The following is a 24994-nucleotide window of genomic DNA, read 5'->3' on the forward strand; positions in this document are numbered from 1 at the left end:
ATAAACTGTGAACACAATACAGCCAAAGTGAATAATTTTCAAGTCCTGCTGGTTTCAATGAGAGAAAGATGGTTAAGCACCATACTTAAATTCCTGTAATTGAAAGCAATGGGAGTTTATGGATCCTATAACATAAAAAGTTTTAAATGCCTGCATGTTTCTGTGCTGCTTTTTCCTCTGTGAAAGGGGTTTATTAAGACACCCAGTTGTAGAATTACCATGTTTTTGCAAGATAGCATAAAACATCTGTACACGACACAATATTTCAGTTAATTTTGCCAGGACTCCAACATGTCCAAATATTCAAGAATGAAACTCACAAAGTATTACAGCTGATTGGTCAGAAGCCACTATCCTATCAGCACCACACATATGAAGAAAACTGACAGTGGTAAACAGTGACATCAAATCCAAAATCAGGAGGAGCTGGGAGAAGCCAAAGAATCCTAGCACAATCCATCCTTAGAATGAACCCCTTCAAAGTGAACACTTAATGATGGTTTATTCACCAGGCTTTCTGTGACCATCTATTTATGATGGTGTTTATGATGGTGTTTATGATGTTTATGATGTTTTAATTATTGCATTTTTAAATCTGTTGGGAGCATTCTGCTGATCGATCAGGATACCCTTGCTTTAAAAACAGACAGATGGCCAGGTCCATAAGTAATATTCTCTTTAAAAAAAAAAAAGCTGAGCAGATGCAAAGATGAATCGTGTGACCCAAGTCTTTCTTCCCCTGACTCTGACGTCTAAACATAAGATGTAATAAAAAACAAAAGAATTAAAAAGCAGTAAATATTCGCTGGAGTCTTTGGTAACATGTACCAAATATGAGACAGAGAACATTTTTATCTTGGTTTCTTCCTATTTTTGGCAGTGACAAGCTGGCAAAGAACAAAGCTAAGTTATTCCATATATCACACACTGCTAAGTTTATGTCCATAGTCTAAGAAAATGAAACCACTAAAACAGTGGTTCAGAGGTTTTACTTCACAAAAGGAAGAGATGAAACAGAAGGCATGCAGCAATACAAAGCATACAATATGTAAACAACCTGAGAAGGGGATTAACTAGGATTTAGGGAGGCCATTTTGTTATTGTCCACATACTGGAATGAGAGGTAAGTTGATACTTTTTAAATAGGTTAAATTAGTAAGCATGTAAGCATTTTTAAATTTTGGACTTCACTTCTTTGAGCAGGTGCTAAAAGATCTGAGGTAACTAACCATTTCAATTAATAGTTAAACAAATGCAATACCGCTGTAAATAATGGGACATTATTAGGTGCTCTCAATATAACTACTTCAAAGCATGCCCCCAAACATTTTGGTCTTGGTGTCCTCATCTGAAGGCAGGCAACAAATCATGGATGGGAGGGGAGACAGGGAGAAAAGCCTTTTGTAAGGGGATCAACAGGCTTCTGCCCCAGCTGGAGGTTTTCAATCAACAGATTGAATCCCTATCTGTTGGGAAAGCTCTAGTTTGGATTTCCTGCACTAAGAAGGGGTTGGAGTAGATGGCTTAGTAGCCCTTTTCTAAGCTCTATGGCTATTTGCATCAGAAGCTGACAAATCACCTCAGTCCACAGGGAAACAGCAGCAAATTCAAGTTTCAGGTGTGCCGTGCTTTTAAATCTTGGTTATTTCTCTTTAGGATAAGGGTAGACTGCATTTTGCTACACAGCAGAATCCACCCTGGACCAAACATAAGGATATTGCCTTTGATGTCACAGATTTGGAACCACAGTCTGCACTTCTGGGCCAGCTGCAGCTGTGAAATCTTCTGGCCACCCTACTGGCAGAGAGAGCACCAGGAAATCCAATGAGACATCTGCTATGGTAAATTCTGCCTGCCAATCATACTAGTAGACTTGTCTGGCTCAGAAGAGACAATCAATCCAGCTATGGGAGAATTGCCTTGATAAAAGAGGAAATTGAGATGGAGGCTCTAACACTCCAGTATGTTCCTCAAAATTTCTCCAGAGAGTCATTTCAGAGTCCTAACTTCAGTGATATTCTGAAACACTAGGGTATCTGATGGGATTAGCTGAGGAGTGCTCAGAAAAATCTTCTGCTTTAACATCTATCAGACACAAGTCAAACTAGCTTTAACACCCTCTGTAGCATTTTTCAGGTGGGTAGCCATGTTGGTCTGCAGTAAAAGAGCAGGATTTGAGTCCAGTGGCACTTTAGAAACCAAGAAGATTCAAGGTATAAGATTTTGAAAGCCAAAGTTCCTTTTTTTAACAAAGAAGCTTTTTTTGGTATTAGAACCCAGTAAAATGTAATATGGACTAATAAAAATAACAAAACTACTGGTTTTCTTGACAATAAGTAAAGGTGTTGTATAGCTGTGTTAGTGCTGTAACAATAAAGGACTGAAAGCTTAAATCAATAATCATGGTAGAAAACAAAGGTTTATTTCCTTATATAATGCAAATGCCATGAGAGATTTTAAAACCCGGATAAGATGATATGTTAGAAGGACTGACAACCTAGATACTGAAAAATACCAGGCAGACCAAATGCAGCTCTGCAGACTAGAACCATGAAACTGATTTTCTCTATTCAGTGTAATCTTTTCCCTGGAGCTATAAAGGTCCAAAGGTTAAAGGTTACGTTTCATCTGCCCATGAAGAGATTTATGGAGAGGAGCTTTGCAGCTGCAAACTCTTAACAGGAAAATTGTCCCCTCCTACTGCAAGTTTCATTTCAGCTGCTGACATCTCCATTGCTGCTAATTCATTTTAATAATAAACAAGAACTATTATTATTATCATTATTATCTATATAGTCCACTAGATGTTTGGACTGAAATTTTTGGTCCCTCACCAACACAGATTGTATCCAAGAATCTTGGAGTCAGTGAGGTGTTGCCTTAATATGTGGCATGTCCCAACTAGTGTGGCTGTTTGCAACTCATCAGTTGTTACGCTGTTTATGCCGATATCGCCCAAGTATTTAATTAGTCCTTTCAGAATCGCATCTAGTTCTCCTATCACTACTGGATGCTGAGAATTTTTATTATTGTTGTTATTGTTATTTCACTAAACCAACTAAGGATTTGTTATGAAACTGCATTTTCTTATTTCATAAGAATGAAACAAAAGACAAAAAATGACAATACTCACAATCTTCTAGCAAAAGAAACAACCAAAACAAAACAAAAAAAAACCCAACTGGGTGTGATTAAATGTGAGTAAATCCTGTCAGCCAAAATCATTGCAGAAACTTTGAGCTAAAGTTTTTAAATCAAGTCTTGTGTTAATGGACCATTTCTTCAGCTCCTATAATTATTATTGTGCCTTCCCTTTCCAGGTTCTTCCCTTTCTTTTTGGAAAACAATCAGATCCTGTGGAGAACCTCCCAGCTCCTATTTACTTTCCTATTAGGAACTCAGCCAGGATTTGAATTTGATGGAGACAAACATTCCAACCTACAGAAGCCAATAAATCTCCCTCCCCTGCTAATTACACAGTGCTAGACTGACTGAAGTTTGTGCAGTCTGACTGAACCATCTTTTAACATTCCATTAATGGTGACTCACCTTATGCTGGGTAAGCTGCATCTTAATTTTATCAGGATCATTTGCAATCTCAAGCTCTGCATCTAATGTCTTTTCTGAGTCATCCAGCCACTCCGTAAGTTTGTTCCAGGCTTCATGGAACTGTAAAAGAGTGAGATTTTCATTTGCATACCTTTATAAGCAAGCATCTAAAACATTCAGCATATAATCAAATATTACATATAAAGGAACATTATTCAAAGTCTATTCAGCTAAATACTGAAAAGAACTGATGATTTTTCTTTTAGACCTTTAATTTGACTGTAATAAGCAATCATTCCTTCTCATAACAAATCTTCCCGATACAAATTCTATAAACTGGGAACCTGTGCATACAATAGAGGACTGCCAGAGGCAAATAAACCTATTTGTACTAGGAATGTGCAGTTCGGGAATCCGATTAGGAAAAAAATGCCCGAATCGGACCTGATCTGTAAAGAATCGGGGCCCTGATTTGGAAATCCTGAATCAAAGCTTTCTGAAGCATTCGTAATGCTTCGGAAAAGCTTTGGGGCTGAGTTTAAAGGGCCCTGCTGCTGCTTGCAAGCAGCGGCAGGGCCCTTCAAACATCACCCCCCTCCCACACACCCCCACTTACCTTTGAAGCGTTGGTGGCAGCGGTGGTTCTGGCCCTCCCTGCTGCCCGTGGGGCAGCAAAGTGGCAGAGGAGGCAGAGAAAGCCCTTCCTGCCCCTCAAATGGCCGCCGCCACGGCCATTTGAGGGGCAGGAAGTGCCAGAGGAGGCTGCTGGCTCCAGGCTGTCGCAGCCTCGTGCTGCCATACATGCTGCCACTGCCACCGCCCAGGTGATCACTCTCCCCCTCTTACTCCAGCCAGGTAAGTGGGTGGGGGGTGGAGGGGTTGCCCCAGAGGGGTGGGAGGTGGGGCACTTGCTCCCCTTCACTTCAGTATGCTCCGAATATTTACAGAGGATACCGAAGCGAGTAAATACCATAATTCCGAAGCGGCTTGCCACTTCAGAATTATGGTATTTACGATTTTCTTCCCCACTTTGGGTAAACCTGAAGTGGGAAACCCAAATCTTTTCGGGATGCACACCCCTAATTTGTACGGGTAGGATTTTTATCTAGGCCTCAAGTTCCACACATAATGATCCATTGCTGTTCACACTGTCTTGCTGGGATGATTCCCACCCATGAAAATGATATGATACAACACACAGTGACACAATCCTGCCTATATTTTCGTTTTGGAAATTGTTTGCCTAAAATAGCCCACCTGGCGAATGCATCCAATGGGGAAAAAACATACACACCAGTGTATGTTTTGAAACATTCTCTCTTCCATTTCATGTCCCTCCCCTATTTACACATACATGAAAATTGAAATGGTACATTCCTTGCATAAGGGTGGTACTGCCTTGAGTTCATACTAAATTATCTCCTTTGTTGAGCCATCATTAGAAATTCAAATCACACTTTGAGCACAATGGGCCCCATCTCATTTCAGCCTACAAGAAATGCTCAGGAGATGGAACCTACTGTTTCCTTTTTCCTGTTCCTGAGCAGGCCCTTTCCCTCATAGAGGCCTTTACCCCAGAGAGGGCCTTTGCTCCATAAACAACTAGTACTGGTTGGCCTTCCTCTTGTCTACTCCTCCATGGCTCTTGTAGGTCCCTCAGCTCAGCAACTGGGCGCTCCTTAGGGCTCTGCCCCTGCTCTGCTTGTTCTGCTCCAGGACTAGGGGGTCCAGGGCTGTGACAATCAGGCAGGCAATGAGGAGATCACAAGACAAAACATTTGAACCTAAGAACAAAGATTCCTGGCAAGACAAAATAATGCAGTCGGGCTGGGATACTAGAATGGGGTGGGTGGGGACCAGCACAATGCATGCAGCGTATCTGTTTAAGGCAACAGGACAATCAGAGTACAAAAGACTTTATCTCTAATTAAAGTCACCTCATGAAAAGACGCATTACATCACAGTTTTTGATCCTCTTACAAGAATGCTCTCCTGAACAATTTGGTTTTCCACATTTTGCATGAGAAGCCTTCCCAATAGCCTCAGGTAGGAGCCACCACAGAGAATGCACATGGATGGGTTATCACCACCATTTTTATGTTTCTGGTTTGTGCTCACATATAGGGCTTTAAAGAAACATTTCCCCTCAGTGTTCTCCATCTACATGGAGACTGGTAAACAAAATGGGATAAAAGAAAAACATCCAAAAGTGTGAACCCTTTTTGGGAGAACCAAAAATTTAATTGTGAAATCTACTCCAACATTCATGAAGATTTCAACATGAGAGAAAAAGCGTTAGCCCAATGCACAGAGGGGAACTGACTACAGAAAAGGGAATATTTGTTAAATAATCATATTAATTAAAATAAAATGAGAATGACAGTGTAACTTCTTTTGCAAGACAGGCATAAGTGATAATTCTAGCTTCTAGATGAAAGTATCTGTGGTGTGACAGAACTGGAAAAAAAGAGCTGTTCTGGCTCTAGCCACCCAAACTCATCATATTAAAACTCCAGTGCCCTTAAAAGACGTGGAAAGTTTTGAGATTGTGGCTTTAGTTACAGGTGTATTGCATTTTCCACATTACCTGCTTGGCCCGCTTCCTTGCATCATCCAAAGCTCTTCCTCTCTCCACCAAGCGCTGGACTACCTTTTCCCACCTACTCTGGACACTGATCAGAAGATTCTTAATGAGGACAACATCTTGTTTCTGGCTGAAGTATTTTAGATGCGTTCCAGTTTTGTCCAATTCTATAATCTGGTCACGGTGGGCATTCACTTCTGTGGCAAAGACCTTCCAAAAGAAAGTTAGCACTTGTAAAGATCCATTGTTGCACACATACAAAATAAAGTACTGCTTATCTACTCTATTAGTTAGAGAAACTATAAAATGCTATTTATAAATTTATAAAATGTCATTTGAACTTTAGAGTGTTCCTGAGTTGCTTGAAACATTAACAAGAGCCATCTCAGTGCCTTGCGAGGAGTAAGCAGGAGAGCATTACACATCTGCTGCTGTTTCTGTACATACCTTGTGCTCATCAATTTGAAACAAGACGGTGTCCAAGATAAGACTTGGCCGAGAAGCGACTGTCAAGGTTTGCTCAGCTTGAGTAAGCCAATTGATAAAGTCCTGCAGTGAGTTGTGGAACTCCATTGCCAAACTTAGGGCTTCTTCCAGTTTCACCTGCAAGAACAGGCCATAGTTTAGTAGCAGTGGATGGGTTAAAGGGAAATAAATTGTTTTTACAGTTGATTTTCTTTGGGAGAGGACAACTTTCTTCTCTCAGTTATTTATAGGTTAATACTGAAATACTCTGGATTCCTAAGATAAAAAAAATTGTAAATTGCATATGACAGTCTGAACATGCTCTAACTCTGTAAATAATTAACCTATGGCATGTTTTACTTCTACTTTTATTTTTGTGTATCTATTTATTGCCTTCTCTTATATTTAAGTCCATTTGAACTTTTAAACTGTTTCAATGTTTTCCACATTACCTGCAGACCATAACAATAAACTTGTACTTGATAAAAGAAGTATTTTAACAATATTTTTAACAGCAAAAGACAGCAAGGAAAAACCTACAGGGAGTAAGCAGGCAAAGAGTTCCCAATCCCATAAACAGATTTCTGGGTATTGAAAAAAATCCTGCTTCTTAATGCATGCAAGTCTCTCAAAAGGATTCCAGAAACACGTATGTGTGTTTCAGCTTTGATTCTGATTGCATGAATCAGGACCATATGCATGAGTACTACATGAAGAATAGACACAATTAATATAAAACAGGGGTAGAGAGCTGTCTGGCCAACTAGATACAGCATTCCTGTCCTAATTAGCTGAAAGACATTTTTTCTTGCTACAGAACAAAGACCCAATTCAGATATTTATGGAGCCAGTGAGAATTTTTGCATGGCGGGCCAGACACACCCCTTCTCCTCCAGCATCTAGCTGATGTCTCTTAGATGGAAAGAATATCATGAATTAGGTGTTACACCCTAGGGTGTCTGCTAGATGAAATATGATATGATTAGGGAAAAGCAATTTCCTCCAGCTTCAATTAGGATTTGTTCCATTTTCAATTCAGTGGTTTTGACCTGATGGTGTTCTGCTGAATTTCTCAGAGCTTCAGGGAGCACAACTCAAGGATTAAAGAGAGAACACACCTCCATAATGTTTCAGTGTCCATAGAGACAAAGTTGCATGGATGTGCACAATGCTTTTGTTAGTTTGTTTTTTAAAAAGGTACCAGTACTCATATATATGGTTGCTCTAATTTCCATCAATTCCCCTCTCAGGACTTGAGAGAGCCCCCACAAAAGCTGCTGGGACTCAGTACTAAAAAAGCCACATGCGCTTCCAAAACTGTGAGAATCAAGAAGCTTGGAAAAATCACATTCATGTGGCAAAATAAAAACAACAACAAAATAACAAGAAACTTCTTCAAACACTCGCCCCTAAACAAAACCTCTAAAAAAGTAAGATTTAAAGTGCTATTTTTGAAAGGGTTTCTATTATTCTGAAACGGTCTTCAAAATCAGTCCCTTAAATGCCCAAGTAAATAAAACATGGGTTGTTGTTTTTTGGCATACCCAAAGTTAGTTTCAAACAGATTTCCTTATAATTTTTGTTTTGTTAGTTCCTCTTTTACAACATTTACACATTCTATTTCCAGGATCCCTGAAACTCATGGTTGGAGTTAAGTGTGTTTATTGGACCACTAGAGGGGAAAAACCCCAGTCCCTGGCTGCAGTCTACATGGACACAGGGGACAGAATGAACAAAACTTCCAAATTGTTTAAAAAAGTGTGAAACCTCTTGGACAGCTCATTGGATTTCACCCATACTGGGTTTGATATGAAGAGCTATTTGATCAGTAAGGTCTGAGATTTGATAGTTGATTATCAACCTTAATAGGATTCTGCAATCTTTAGATAGTCTGCTCAGGGTATGAGGAAGGATGTACCCACTACTCACTCATGATGCAATTACCCAACAAAATGCCTGAACCAGGCCTCTGAACTGATTCATTAATTTACATTACCATGAAGAAGAGAGTGCAAGTATTGTTTATTTCCAAGAATAGCTTCCTTTATTTATTTAATCATTTTTGTTCTTTACAAACTCATCCTTCAGCTGCCTCACACTGTAATTTATAGCTCAAACTCAGAATAAACTGTGTAGCTATGTTTGGAACAATTTTTAAAAAGGAATGTCCAGCCCCATGGAAACCTGTGGTTAAATATGAATGTAATGATTCTGCTGGAGCATGAGGTAGTCTTCCCAGAGGATACAATAGAGAGATCACGTCACTCGAAACTTTAAAGGATTGTTGCATTCAAAAGGCCAGCAATAAAATTAAACCATCAGTTTTGTGCTGACAAGATGACAGACTGAGTGGCTTGAAAGGATTTATTCATTCCTAAAATGGTGACCTCTGCACTACAATAGGAGGTATTTTCTTTTACAGTCACTGGTCTGTTGTCATGCATTTTATTGATCTGCTTTTCCATATGAATTTTGGTGTGTGACATCACTTATTGCTTATACAGTGGGGAGCTAAAGGGTACCAGGACTGTTCTACATCTAAAACAATCCAACTAAAAGTTTCCTAAACATATTTCAGAAAATTTCCTCATGTGTAAATTGAAACATACTTTTCTTTCACTGAGCTTTGTCTCTACCGATTCCCATTTTTCTTTGAGGTTGTTTATGTCTTGCTCAACGTTCGTTTCAACAGACTCTGGGCATTTTGCAAGCATCTGTAGACCCTTCTGCATCAGGCAATTGTATGTTTCTTCTCTGGCTTCAAAGGCAGAACAGAGTTCCTAAACAAAGAGGGAAAATACCTCAAATCATGAACGTATAAACAATCATAATCAATATATCTAATTCTCAACATGGCCAAATCTTTGGATACTTAAATCTGGAGACTGGAGCCATGGAGAAACAAGAAGATCTTTCTACAAACCTGAGGGAAAAATACATTCGGGATAAGAAATTAATACTCTCAGTGGCTGTTGCTAGGCAACCACAATAGTATCCAAATTTTTAGGCTTATTTTCTGTCAGTAAAATGTGGAGAGCAGGGGCTTTCCAGAGTTGTTTTGGCCTTTGAATGAGAACTCATTGGGCAGGGCCCAGCAGCAACTACTGGGTGCCTTGAAACCACAAGACATGCATAACTCACCCAGGCCATTTGTTTGCCACTAATCAACGGGAACCACCTAACAAAAGTCAGAGTTATGTAGTGGTTAGAGTTTTGGACTAAGGATCTCGGAGATCCAGGTTTGACTCTCCACCCTGGTGTGGAAGCTCACTGAGTTATGCACTCTCAGACCAATCTTGTGAAGAAAAATGGAGAATTATGTAAATTGAGTTTAATCTCCACTGTAAACAAAGGCAGGGTATAAATGAACTAACTAACTAAATATAGCTAAGGGTGTGGGGGTAGAATAAAAGTTAGGTTGGTGGAAGGGTGAGAAGAAGAGAAGGAAGCAGGGAATGGTTGGGAGTTGCCAGGGAGTTGCTAGGAAGACAGAAAAGGAGATGAGTGGAGTGATACAAAGGAAAATAAGGTGCCCCCTGCAAGTCCACCACTTGTTATACTCTAAAAGTTATCCTCAAGAGGTTCCACATTTTACCATAAAGTGCAACTCGGTTTGGCAACCAGCACCCTACAACTGGGGCTGATCCAGTGGCTAGCAGAGTTTCCCAAAGAAAGGCTGCCACTGCGAGAAAAGGAGAGGAAATTGAAGATGGCGGAGCGATGAAGGTAAGTTGCTATCAGGGAAGCAAAAGTGGAAATAGTGGGACAAGGAAAAAGGATAGGACCCTGCAAGTCCCCCACTTGTTATACTCTAAAAGTTATCCTCAAAACGTTCCATATGTTACCATAAAGTGCATCGGAAATATGTAATTATCTATTATCTTTCTAACTCAAGAAAATGCATAAATACTGACCACTGTGCAGATATGCCAGATATCATGGAGAACATGCACAATGGAATTGTATAGTGTAGTGCACTACTGGCATACACTGTCCTCTATGGTTATACAAGCCTAATGATCCAATATCAGACTGCACTACCTTCCATCAAGCCTGCCGTATTCTGAAATCCAGTATCTTGATACTGCATTTTAAACTAAGATTTGTGCACGTACCAGTTCCATGAACACATCATTTTTCATTGGATCAGTTCTTCCTTTCCTCACCATATTAAAAAAAAACTGGAGAAGTTATTTGATTCTGGCCTATCTTTTCCTCTTAAAATAAAACAGCTTTGTTGGTGTAGGAGCTAAAAACACATTAAAATGAATGCAAATTATACAGGGAAACGATATCTATTGGTAGACTTTTGTCAAATTCCAGAGTCACTAAATATACCCTTATTTTTTTCATCTAAGCAAAACAGTGCTGAGGACTGACTCAGCTGGCTTCGCATGGTGGCAATTTACAAAGGACTTCCCTCTTTAAACGACATTACAGAAATTTTATTGTGTAAAGCTTGCCACCGATTTATAATGATGGCAACAAAGGTTTAGCTTCCAAATTTGGATTATCTGCAAATATTAAATTCCTTACCATATGGGTATTAAGCTGCTCTTTTGCAGTCTCTGGTAAACCACCAACAGGTTTGGATGCCAAAAGCTGACGTTCAGTATCGGTCAGCCATTGCTGCAGATCTTCAACCTCGCCATGGTAACCTTGTGCCTAAAGTGATACATCATAGTACTTTGGAATATATTTCAATTCTCAAAATTGCCTCATCAGCTAAGAAGCAATTGAACTTACGGCATATTCAATGAGACTTTAATAATAAAATTTTTAAAAACTAAAAGGAAAATGCAACAAACCAATTTGGGACTCTACTAAAAATTATTGCACACACAATGGAACATTGTTGAATACAGACAGACAGAATTCCCACAAGTATTAAAACTACAGAACTTATAATGGAAAAAGAGGTTTATATAGATTTGACATTACATTTTAAATCTCAGTTTACAACTATGGATCAAAATCCAGTTAAGTACCAGAAAACCCTCGTACAATTAACCCATACAATAAAAAGTGGCTGAAAAGAAGAACCAAGTATAATCCAGCACAGAGGAACCGGTTGCTATATAAACAGGAATCTACGCAGTCCAAGATACTATGCAATATTTAAGATCTATACTTTGACACTCTACATTATTGTAATACACAAAGGACATGACCCAGCCTATGATAAACATTTCTAAGTCCAATGGATGAATATAAGCTCAGCTCTCTTTCACTGGAATTGGTCAGACATTAAAATGTTTAATGCTGGCTGGATCATGTCCAAGTGAATTTAATTAATACAAGTGGATCTTTATTATTGTTCTGTTTCTCCTACATACCTGGATCAAAGCACTGTCCAATTGTTGTTTCCTTTTTTCTGTTTTCTCCCAGACATTTTGCCATCGTTGATTGAGAAGTTCCAACTTGCTCTGTAGATTGCTTGCTTCTTCAACGGCACTTGACTGAATCAGATCATTTCCTGCTTTCTTAACTGTTTCTACAGTGGACTGATGAGCTAAAACATCATTTTGTAGCACCTGCAATTAAAAACATGTTATGCCTTGTTTATAGAGATATATATGAGACTAAATTTCATTTGGTTGTCATAGCTGTACTTTCATTTTCATACAACTTTACTGACAGTATTCAGAACAAGCACATGCATGTCTAAGGGAACTTCAACTATCAAGACTACATAACATCATGTTATCCATCAGGTTATTACTCTAAAATGATGACATGTTTTTGATGTATTCTATTTGTAAAACACCCAGTAGTATAATTAGGCCACCAGGGACTTCTGAAAATGTATTGTTATCTTGTTTTAATTTTCAAATATGTTAAAAAAGACCTTTTTTGCCTCACCTATTGTCCCACCTATATCGCTTTATTAGAACTTTACTGCAATGACTGATACAGGGTTGAGACAGAGAATGAAAGCCAGCTATGGGACTGCCTTATAGAGTGATCACAACCATCCTTTCACTAGGAGATCTCAAGGGGATGGACAGTCAAAGGCATCTATCTACTGCAGACTTTTGAGAAGGGAGTGAATCTTCTTCTTGTGGCTCAGGGGATCACCGTCAGAAATGGCTATGTACTTTTATACTAACTTGTTCATAAAATCCTCCCAAGCTGTCGCATCCTCCCATATGAAGTTGAACTATGGGGAACTGATAGCACAACCTACAGGAATGCTGTTACCAAGCATCTGAATAGTTAAGATATATATACCATAATTTGTAGTAGAAATCCATGTGGGTGGTTCCTATAGGTTTCATATTTGGAACTGTTTTGAGCCAAGACACTCCCCCCTCCCCAGTACATTTAACAGAAAAAGACTAGCTTCAGCTGATGTAAAATATCACTCAATCACAGTCCAAACTCTGTTCACATATTTTCATTTCCCGTTATCGTATAATATAAATGGCAATTGAAACTCCCCTGTATAGGCCAGCTGCATAGTCTGTATTTCCCCACAATGGCTGGGTCCAGACTAAACTGGCAGTTTCCACTGATTCCTCCTTCCCACTGCAGACCCCCTCTCACATCATTCCTCAGGGTCCTCTCTCAGCTAGGAGTAGCATTTCTTGGAGATCACAGGCTGCAGTGGGAAGGGGAAATAAGGAAGGTTCCATTCTGCTGTCCCCCCAGACTCAGTGTCCTCCCCCAACCTATCGTGCTTTACCCTCCCCAACTGGGGGGCAACACAGGCCATGACTAATCCATGGTCCCCTTCGGGAAACTTCTTTACAGTGAAGACCTGCTGGTCAGCATCCAACCCACTGCAGCTGCCACCAGTTCAGTGGCAACCACTACAAAGCGCTGGAGCAGCAGGACACCACTTGCACAAGGCAACCATGCTGCCTGGTTACATGGTGGCTTTGTTGCCACACCATGTGGCCTCTCTGCAGCCAGAAGAAGGCCCAGAGGGAGAGATAGCTGCTGGCCCTGGCACTGGCCAACACTCTGCAAAGGTAGGGAAGGTGGCAGACTGAAGTAACGGCAGGGCTTCCCCCGGGAGGTTCTGCAGCACCTGGCCCTGGGATCAGCCCATATCCTCGGGATGTGCCTGAGGGGATGGAGTTAGGGATAGGGAGGAGATAAAAGAGGGCTTCCATCACAGGCTAGGGAGGAGAACAAAGAGTGGGAAGGAGAAGGCTAGAGAGCGACTACAGGGCACCATTCTCCCAGGGGAGCCATGGAGACTGAAGGGTGATGTAACTCCCCCCCCCCCATTTTGAGTCCCGGGAAGTTCTAGGCTAGGGAATAAGGATGGCAGACTAGCAGGGGAAGGGCCCTGCCACACTGGAGAGTCTACATATACCATTGGAAAATTTGGTCCTGATCCAGGCCAATGTCTCTGGAGAGAAATTATTGTGGAAATGATCTCACATGAACTGGGAATTTCATAGACACAATATCCAATTCTTGGTAGGAACTTTGGTCATCCCAGAAACACATTTTTCAGCATCCAGAAAGTGCAATCCTAAACAAAGTTAGTCCAGATTAAGAGTAACTCTGTTTAGGATTGTGCTGAAAGTCACTATCAGATTTGATCCCAAGAACTAGCATTCATCTCTGGGACAGCATGCCCAGGGCCCAAGCATTAGTTTTTCAGGCCCTGTACAAACTTGTACAATGGCCCCCCAGCAACATCACAATCCAATTATCTCATGAACCATGAAAAAAAGTTTGTTATGAAATTACTTTTACATAGTCTACATTTCTGAAAAATGCCCGCTTTTGCTATTTAAGGTTAATAACACACAGTCTGAGAGCTAAACTTCACGAGATGAATTATACAAGGACGCTCAAGTGAAAGGAGATGCAATATTAGCCAGGAAGTTTGAATTTCTACTCTGTGATCTTTCTCCCTCTCACATGGAAGACTGAATGAGCAGGAAGCACATAACAGCATGTGTTTGCTGAACTCTTTCTGTACCTGTAGTTTATTTATTATGCTGGGATATCTGAGCTCTGCTTTGCCAAGACAAAAAAAAATTAATCAACGAGAGCATCTGAGCCATTTGAGGAATTTAAAGGAAAGAAGGAAATAGTAGAATCTTGGCATTAGCTGTTAAGTTTCTTAACTACACATTGCTTCTGGTCTCTGTCCTTAAAAATAAGTATTTCATGATTTTCAGGATGTTGCATTGTAAATAACACAATTGTAAAAGATCAAAATAAGTCTAAGTAAACCAACCCTGGAATGATTAGTTACGTACATGATGTTTGGCTAGTTCAATTTCAATAGCCTTGGGATCACCACCCACAGGTTTCTGTTCATTCAGCAGGTCTTCTGTATGTGTCAGCCACGTCAGCAACTCATCCAGGGCATGCTGAAACTGCCCCAGAGCTAACAAAGCACCCTCCAGCTTATGCTGTAATATGAAATTAAAAAGATGAAAATTATTACATGACATGAAAGTTCCAAGTGGCTTCAAATTTGTTTCACCCTATGAAACCTCAAATCAATGACTGGAATTATGCAGCATCACCTGAAAATATAATCCTATGCACCTGAAAGCAACATTAGCAAGAAAACCATAGCTGGTTTAGAGTTTGCATTGTCATTTATATTTTAGAACTCTTTCCTTTAGTGGTTTGCAACCTGAAAGCTTCCATTTGACAAACCTTTATTTTTATAAAGACCAGGAGATACAGGTTATTCTGAGAGTCTGTGCTATAGCTAAAGTCCACCCTGTGAGTTTTATGACTGAGCAGAGATTCGAAATTGCATCTCCAGCCACAAAGCCCAACCATAATGCCCTGATGCTCCTCAAGCTTCTGGCTGAATGTTTTGGTTTCCCTCTTTTGAACAACTTTCAGTTTGTCTACATCCTTCTAAAAGTGTGGCAACCGGAACTGGACACAGTAGTCACAGTAGTTCCACAAAGTGGAACGAATACATATAGTTCTTATCTTGTGGTATGGTTTATTGAAGTGTTCATTTACCTGGCGGCTGACAATTTTGTTCTCCAAAGTTTCCCATAATAACTTGAGTTCAGATAAGGGCTCTTGTACAGTGTGCTTGTCGCTATCTTCAGTCACCTTTTTTAACAACAGTTCTACTTGATGGTTCAGTCGTTCCATTTCTATCTGTTGCTGATAAGCTTCTGTCTTAAATTGCTGTTGAAACAAAGGATCACAAAGATCAAAAGTCAAAAGTGAGTATTTCACAGGATGTCCTGCACTAATTACTATATAGTGAAAGAGGTCATGCTGTACCCCAATCTTGATAATGGAGGAATGCTTTTTTTCTGAATTTAAAAAAATTGCTTACTTTTTGAATGTACAAAAATAATAATCTAGTCTTAAAGAGAGTTCAATCTCTTTAAGAGTCATTTGTGTGTGTGAGTGCTTTTACTTGAAATTATATTCCACCTTTCTCCATATGAACTTAAAGCAGCTTGCAAGAATCAAAATCAATAGAAACCAACAAAAATCACATCAACATAAAAATATCAAAACTCTTTAAAAAAAACTAATCGCATGTATTTTAAAAACTCTCTTTAATGGTTCATCCTTGCATAACTTGTGAAACTGTAACCCAGTGGAAGTCTTCATCACATGATATGCTATTCCACAACCAAGGGACCACCACAGAAAGGATAACGGACCAGTAGAGGCTGATTTCACCTGCCTACATGAAGTGATAATCAGACTGGAGGAGGGCAGCTACTACTCTGAAGGTTCATATACAACTCCGAGGTGAAAAAGGATGTTATAAATAAACAACGCATTGAACTTGGAAACATATTGTCAGCTAGAGCAGTGTTCTCAGCAAATAAGTAACATACACGACACCTGGCATCAACTAACAAGCAGGCCAGCTGATGTTTCTGGATCGTTTTCAAGGCTATCCCCATGTTCAGTTCCTTACAACAATTGAACCTCAAAGCTGTAGCTCAATATTTAGGATCCAATGATACTGCACACAGACACTTTGTGATATTACTCAGTCTCAGTGGAGAAGAAAGATGGCAATCATACAGACACTCAGTGGCGAGCCTCATCTCTTGAGTCCTTTGGGCTCCGAGTCCCAAGTAACATGGTTTTAATGGATTGCTGCATTTGCTGCACACAGTTTGAGAGAAATTGCTCTCCACTATGATTATTTGGTTGCTGAAATAATACTGATACACATGACCCATGGCCACCTTGTAGATGAGTTTGAAAGTTCAGCTCATATTGGGTACTTCTGTCATCTGCATGACCAAATGACTGGTACAAGGTGTTCCAAAGGAATGGGCACCTGCAGATTTCAGGAACTTCCATGTACTTAGTATGCCCCTTATCTAGAATATTCTGAACTGGGACCTCAGTGTGCAGATGAATAAATCTGTACACTGAGATCAGGTGCAGAGTAGGGGGACATTTGTAAAAACCTGGGTTAACCTGAGTTGTTTTTTTAAAAAAAAATAAAATAAAATAATATGACAGACAGAAAAACTGAAATCTCATGATGCTACACCATATGAGTTTGGCTGCCATTTTGAGGAAACAAAAGGGAATGGGAGCAGCCACTGCGTGAGTCAGGCAGACAGAAGTGCGGCACTGCAGGTAAATGAGCTGACTGGCAAGTGGGCAGCCCCCACATGTCTCATGAGTCTTCTGTTGTCCTTTCAGAATTTGGAAAATTAGTGCACGAGTATATGCAAAGAGGAAGCCTGTTTTTACAATGATATTGATGCTATTTGCAAAAAAGACAAGCAGCAATTTATTCATCTTCAGGAATTTCTAATGCCAGTGGATGATATAATGTAGAAGATTATTAAATCTGCAGGAATATGGACTCAAACCAATTACAGGTGTGGTACCCTGTAAGAGTACCTGGAAAGAGCAAAAAATCCACCTGCAGATTTGGAAGTTTGCTGAAGACCCAAGGGAAAAGGATAAACACTTCTGTTTATCCTCAGCAGAACCTGGGAATGACCATACACAAGCACCCAGCCACAACACATTTAAAGCTTGTCTCCTGTTACCAAATTCATGACATCCTCTCCTATATAGCCAATGAGTGAACCCATTTGTTTCAATTCTGAACCTCCGCTGAGAGAGACAGCTTCCTACTTATTTTTATATTTTGTCTTCCTCTGCTCTTTGTATACAAGAATAGTGCTTGAGTGAGTTTTCTAGTCTAATCTCATGCCCTAAAACAGGATATCCTATACCATCTCTATTTCTTGTGTAAAACACACCGTCACATCCAGGTATTATGAACTGAATGAGTCACATTCCCAATTCCAAATATGCTTTTCAAGTTGGCTAGGGATTTTTGCTGTGCAATGTAGCAAGCTCTACCGGAAATGAAGTGATTGTTGAATGTTTAGGAATTATCTATGGTATTGAGATTGATGGACTTGGCAGGAACTTGCACACATTCTGAAAGGGAAATCAAATGTCATAAAAGTAATTGATGCAGTGGGAAAAATGAAACTTGTCATATTTTTTTTTTAACTGGTGGAAATTCATGTCATTATTTTCAGACTTAAAGGGATTATGTTTTAAGACAAGATGCTCACATGAAAATTATTTTACTTTCTGGTACAGTGAGTGCAAAGTGATTCTAGATATCACACTTACAGAAAGATGCAAAAAAAGGTTAATATTTTATACCTTTAGTTCTTCTGTTTGCTGTTTCACGGTTTCTAGGTCTGTTCCAACTGGCGACATTGAAGATAATTTACTGCCAGCAATATCCACCCAGTCAAATAAAGCCTGTAAAATAAAATATGACATTGAAATAACAGTAGAGAAAATAATACTGCAGCAAAGTACTGGTATGGTGCTTCGGAATATATCACATTGATTTCAATGGACGGAGAAGGACGTAACTCAGCTTAGGAGTGGACTGCACTGCAGGCATAATGGATTAGACCAGTTACAAAGAAGCTGGAATTTACACTGGGTTCGTCCTCTCCATTTACTTATTATGATGCTGTGTGGCAAGCTTCTTTTTATTCTAAACAAACCCCTTGCACGAACCAACTCAGTGGATTCAGAACCAGCCCAGGTAGTGGTTTAATATATTTTGGGGGGGATTTTTTCCACAGCTTATTTAAATTGCACCTTGTTTTTGTGCAAAGTGTGATTTTTAAAAAGACTAAATTAAAAATGACTAGATACACTCAGATGGATATATGGTTGTAAGATCAGCAGGAACCAGGGTGTAAAAACTATATAGGCAGACATTATAATAAAATAAGACAGGGATTGGAGCCCTGATTGGACTTATCTGGGCGGCTGTCTCCCTGACTTCACCAGCACCAGCCTCTAAAGCTCCAACATGGCCCACTTGGGTTAAAACAAGCCAAAAGCCCCTGGCAGCCAACAACAGCTGTGTGGGATAGACTTAAAAGGAAGAGGGCTGTTCTGTGGTGGCTGGATTGCCGGGAAGGTCTGGAAGCTTGGTGGCAGGGGCATTTTAACTGACAGGCCACCAAAACAACAGCATACCAGGAAAGGGTCAGGGCAGGAGGACCACATCCTGGAAATGGTACACCTGCACGAGGGATCAGTTCCAAGGTGACCTATTTAAGGAGGGCTGGAGGTAGGCCAAGGAGGATGTTAGGGTACTGGTGCTGAACCCTTAAGGGCCAAGGACACAGAGAAGAGGAGGAACCCCCTCCCCTTTCTGATCAGAGGCCTTGCAGGCCCTCCTGCCACGGATATATACATGGCAGAAGGCAGGAAGTACAGGCTGGGAAAGGCAGAATGTCGTATCTCATAAACTGGACAAGGACCTCTCATATTATTTGGTCCTTCCAAATAATATGTTCCACTGAGTTTGTTATTATTATCGAAACATTTCAATGAAGTAATTACAACAACAGATGATAATGAATGGATATTGTGTCGCTTGACTACAGCACAAAAGTGTATAGCAGAAAAAATGAAAATCTGAGTGAATTACTATTGAATGACGACTTGGAAAAGTCTGAAATGCAGCTTACATCAGAAAAACAATATTTAGATAGATTTATGGAAATATGATTTCTCCTTCTAAATTTGTGGAATGAGGAATATAAGGATAAGGTGCAACCATATGCATTATTTCCTTAGGTGTTAAATGATTGGTGGAATTATTTTGCAGTAATTAAAACTACAATGAAAACTGAGCTTAAAAATCTTTGAAACAGAAAAAGCCAAAATTTTACTGAAACAAAAAAAATAAATATAGCAATGTTACTAATTCTCTACGTAAATTATAAGTAAAATGGGATATGTAGCGCTTAGCTGCACAATGAAGAAGAGGGTGCCAGTTTTTGAAATTTAGATAGATGACCTTTAACATTTTAGATTTTTGCTTCATTTAATGACTTATCCTTTCAAAAACCTTCCTTGAAAAATCTACTGCTAAATAAGGTGACCCTGTTACTCACCCAGTGTACCTGAATGATAACTTTAACATATGAATAGATGGTTAGGAAGCAGCTATAAAATGTTTCTATTGAAGACAAAGTTCATGTCAATCAGCATGGCACAGCACAAAATTAAAATATACTGATTTTAAGTGGGTCTTCTGTCCAAAGCACAACATATAGGGCATCCCCATGAATAAGTCTGTCAACCAGCCCATCCGTCCTTTCTCATCATGTAACATTTTGCCTGAAGAACTAACTCTTAGCACAGGAATGCATTTTAATTTGACCCCGGTTTATGACCCTTGACAGAGGGTCATAAGTAAGAACAGGTTTTTAACTGTAGCAGCAAAAAATACAATATTTAACTGAGAGCAACAGCATGTGAAGAACTTTATTTTTCAGACCTATTCATTTCACTTATCTCTCTCCTGTTGAAATCAATGGAGCTTAAAAGTGATTAACTTTGGCTGACCTGTACATAATATATCAGTTAATTTGTTCTGCTATTAAAGTAATAATAGTAAGAACAATTTAAGTCACAAGCCAGTCAAAAGTACTTACCTTTGGTTAATCGGGTCTTCCTCTATTTATTAACTGTTTATTTTGATTTATAGTTTTGTGTTTGTTGTTTTTTGGTAGACAGTGCTACTTTATAGATATAAATAAAAGCAACACAATAAAATACTTGCTAAATGTAATATCTGATTAAAATTGCCCAGTTCCATCACGCATCTGCACAAATAAAAAGTCGTATTGGGCACTGAGACTTGTGCTTGAGTTCTGCCTGTACCTTCTTTGTATAGACTTGACACACAAACATCACAAATAAAGGTATTTCCTAGCTGATGCCAGAAATCAGGAACCCCAGAAATTGCAAAAGGAAAGATTTGAGGAGGCAGCTTCTACAATATATAGCCATTGGCAATTTGGTAAGTTAAACATTCCCATTTTCCTTGCAAGGCTATGGGAGCTAATATGGCCACTGTCAACCCATCCAATGACCCACTTCCTGATTAATTAAAAATCTTAGTCTTAAAAAAACATCAGAAAATACTTGTAAATATTTTTCCTTACCTGCAATCCATCTTGATACTGAACAGCAGCCTGCATGGCTTCCTCAAGCTTGTCGACACGCTCCTTCCATGCTTTGTTCAAAGTATCCCAAACAGAATTCAGCTACATTTAAAACGGAGATCCAATTGAATAAAAAATAGGAAAAAAATCCAAGAAATATTACTTAATCTAAAATAGAAATCAGAAATGTCTCTCACTATTGGCTAAACAAAAATGCTGTAAGAGCCTTGCTAAAAACATCATTGGTACAAGTAATCTAGTTAGTTATTGCATAAAACTGGATATAAATTAAGATAGCTAGATGATAATCAGTCAGGATCAGTGTCCCATCCATTCCAGATCTTTGTGCTTTATTTACCCGAATTGCGTTAGGGCCACACAGTTCAGTGGCAGAGACTTAGATGCAGAAGGTCACAGGTGAAATATCTGCTACCTTCAACCAGATTCAACCCCTATTACCACAGGCGAGAAAAGATCCACGCTCGAGACTGCAAAGTGATACATAGAATAATGGCCTAGCTCTGAGCATGGGGAACTGAGGTCTGTCAAAATTAGAGAGGACGGACATGCCAAGGGAAATTTTCTGTTCAGGTGACTTATAGTGCCTTCCTAAGCAGTAATGTCCTTCTAAGTCCATTGAAGTTAATGTGCTGAGAAAGGTGTTTCTCTTCTTAGGATGGCACTATTCATGCCTGTTCAGATAAAACTCACTTATGGAACATGAATGAGAGAGCAGCGAGATGAGGAGCAAATCTCAGGTTAGTATTTATTTATTTATTTATTTAATCGTATTTATATTCCGCCCTCCCTGCATGCAGGCTCAGGGCGGATAACAACATTAAAACATTTAAAATATTTCATATAAAACATTTAAAAACATTGTATAAAGATATTAAAAATAGCAACACTCTTTTCTTGGTGGCGGCAATATTGTTGATTACAGAAAGTGCAACAGTGCAACTGAACATGGCAGCAGCTTCAGAACAGTGGTGGGCAGCTCTCATAGGGAGGGGAGTAGATGTTGTATCCTCCAGCCAGTGGAGGCCCAGCCTCAGCCATAAGCCTGGCGGAACAACTCTGTCTTACAGGCCCGGCGGAAAGATAGTAGATCCTGCTGGGCCCTGGTCTCAGTAGACAGAGTGTTCCACCAGGTAGGAGCCAGGACTGAGAAAGCCCTTGCTCTAGTCGAGGCCAGGCGGGCCTCCTTGGAGCCAGGGACTGATAACAATTTCTTTTCTCCTGATCGGAGGGTCCTCTGGGGAATATACGGGGAGAGACGGTCCCTCAGGTACGCTCCTTCTCCTCATTTCATTGTACAGCTCCTTCTCCTCATTTCATGAGTAAGGTAATAGTGAACCAGGAGATACTACAATTATTCAGTTTCCCAGACCAAATGAGACATATTACAGGATGCAGAAAGAATGGCAGATGTGCACAACTCTTAGATTCACTCTTGATCTCACTGCATGTACTGATTCCAAGGAGTAATAAAAAAAAATATATGCTGCCTTTCCACCCAAAGAGGGTCCCCCTAGATGGCAAATAACATTTAGTAAAACATTTAAAAAGATTAACATTTAAATGTATATATAAATGCAATAAAACATATAGACAAATGAACAAGCAACAAACACATACACACATGGGGTGGGTGGGAGGAAGAGTTTACTGAGGGAATGCCAAATGGAACAAAAAGTCTACACTTGCTGGCGGAAGACAATGACAGAGGGAGACAGGTGAATCCCCCTGAGGAGAGAGTTCTAAAGTTTCAGTGCCATGACTGATAAGGCCCTTTCTCAGGTTGCAAGTTACAACCTGTCTAGCCTCTCATCCACCTAAATATGACTGGAGTGGATGGGCCGGTTCATATGGGAGAAGGCAGTTTTCAAGATATGCTGGCCCCAAGCCATATAGCACCTTGAATTGGGCCAGGAACCAAATTGGGAGCCAGTGCAGATGGAACAAGACTGGAATGATATGGTCACAATGACCCATTCCAGCCAACACTGCAGCGTTCTGTACCAATGGCAACTTTTGGACAGTCATCAAGGGCAGACCCACATACCGCACACTGAAGTAATCGGACCTAGATGTTACCCAGGACATGAACCATGAGGGCAAGATCTTTTGTATCCAGAAAGGGCCATGCTGCTCACCAGCTGGACCTGATGAACAGCTTCCCTGGCCACCAATGCCATTTTGAACCTGCTCCTTTAGAGGGGAGTGCAACCCCATCCAGAACAGGAGATATCCCCATTCCTGGGTCCAACCTTCCCTCCACCTTTAGCACCTCTGCTTTGTCAGGATAAAATTTCAGCTTGTTAGCCCTTATCCATTTCAAAACTGCTGCCAATCTCCCCCATACACATGCCCTCTGAGTTAATATGTAGGGGGGATTCCATGTATCAGGGCAAGGAGTTGAAATGTATGCTCTACACAGTTTTCTTTCAGGTCTGAAAATTATATAAGTTACAGAATCAAATCTCTGTCAGGTTAGCTTGACCCCAAAGAGAATCTTGATTTAATGCCAAAGTCTCAGCCTTATGCATCATATACCAAGATATTTTTGTCTGAACCACTTCAAAACAGACTAAATGTTTATATGACACTTACCTCATCTATGCTCTTGTTTACTAAAGGTTTGTCAGGTTCTCCACATGCAGATATGAGTTCAGAGCCAAGGTTGACCACTGCATCTAGTTCTTCTTGTAACCCATCTATCTCTTCTTTGATACTCTAAAAGACAGGGAAAAAATTAAGCTTCTAGTAGTATTAAATTTACTAAGCAGCATTACCAACCCAAGGTAAGTTACAACTAGAAGATGTGTTTTCAACCAAGTCAGTGTGAAATGCTGACTAAGTGGCACCTAGTTCTATAGAAGGAAAAAGGAGAAGACATAAAAAGCTTCTTCTGTCCCGAAGCTCAGTGCAGATTCACACACACTGAATAATGCACTTTCAATGTACTTTGCAACTGAGTTTTACTGAAACAGGAAAGTCCACTTGCTAGTAATCACTAAAGTGAAAGTGTATTATTCAGTGTGTGTGAAAGTAGCCTAAGTAGAGCAGGTATCTTTTCACAGAATTGGGCAGGAGGTTGCTACAGTGGTAGTTTAACACTTCTTCTTTCGCAAAGAATACTGGGAAGCCCTATGTGCCCTTCTGCTAACAGGAATATTCCGATGTCACAATAAACAGAGATTAGTCTATACCAGGCATGAATACAGCTTGTTGTCATGCTGGTCTGCTACTCTCATTCCTCCCCTCTTGTTCACAAACTAGGACTCTAAAACTCAGTTTAATCCCAATTTAGAATTCTGAATGCTACATTCAAAAGTCACAGTGAATTGGACTTTTTCAAGCCTTCAAACATGCTCTGTGCAAAAAAAAAAGGGGGGGGGGAGGGAAGGGAAAGCATAAGTATGGCAATAAGCTGCATTCACAGCCCAGCAAACACTCTTTGCCATGATTTCTGAACGCTGCGATTGAAAAAAATACTACGAAAATATGACAATGTTTTAACTATCTACCCATCCACTATACCCCTAAGAAGCAAAATATGGCATATATGGTATTTCCTTCCCCATTTGCAGCTTCATAATAATTCTGTGAGGTAGGTTAGCAAAGAGAATGACTAACCCAAGACCATTCAATTCATGGCTGTGGGAATTTGAACCCAAGTGTCCCAGATCATCGTTTGACACTCTAAACTTGCTCCTCTAGCTTCCTTTTAAAACAATCTAGTAGCATATATCCCCAAAGGGTTACCAAATTAAAACAGTGCAATCTAGAGACAACCTACTTTGGTAGGTGGCATGAAGAGAAAACTGCTGTTTTAGAAATACAAGCCCAAAGACCCCAGCAAACACACAAATGTAGTTGTGCAGTTGTCTGTCTTCTAAGGGCACGACATTACACATGGATCTTCATCTTTCAACTTTTGCTACATTACATT

At 39.9% G+C, this 24994-nt stretch overlaps 1 protein-coding gene across 1 annotated transcript in view; it reads right to left on the bottom strand.

Annotated features, from left to right (window-relative positions):
- DST (dystonin) overlaps positions 1 to 24994 on the bottom strand; it is a 462451-nt gene that overhangs the window by 32419 nt on the left and 405038 nt on the right. Inside the window, exons 70-80 of the mRNA XM_055002047.1 lie at positions 23653 to 23775; positions 21040 to 21141; positions 18218 to 18319; positions 15554 to 15727; positions 14824 to 14979; positions 11935 to 12132; positions 11135 to 11263; positions 9208 to 9378; positions 6581 to 6736; positions 6137 to 6343; positions 3550 to 3669 (exon numbers count right to left, since the gene is read on the bottom strand). Coding sequence (XP_054858022.1) covers positions 3550 to 3669; positions 6137 to 6343; positions 6581 to 6736; positions 9208 to 9378; positions 11135 to 11263; positions 11935 to 12132; positions 14824 to 14979; positions 15554 to 15727; positions 18218 to 18319; positions 21040 to 21141; positions 23653 to 23775 — 1638 coding nt within the window. The remainder of the gene's footprint in view (positions 1 to 3549; positions 3670 to 6136; positions 6344 to 6580; positions 6737 to 9207; positions 9379 to 11134; positions 11264 to 11934; positions 12133 to 14823; positions 14980 to 15553; positions 15728 to 18217; positions 18320 to 21039; positions 21142 to 23652; positions 23776 to 24994) is intronic.

The sequence above is a fragment of the Eublepharis macularius genome, chromosome 1 (assembly GCF_028583425.1).
Source record: "Eublepharis macularius isolate TG4126 chromosome 1, MPM_Emac_v1.0, whole genome shotgun sequence".
NCBI lineage: Eukaryota > Metazoa > Chordata > Lepidosauria > Squamata > Eublepharidae > Eublepharis > Eublepharis macularius.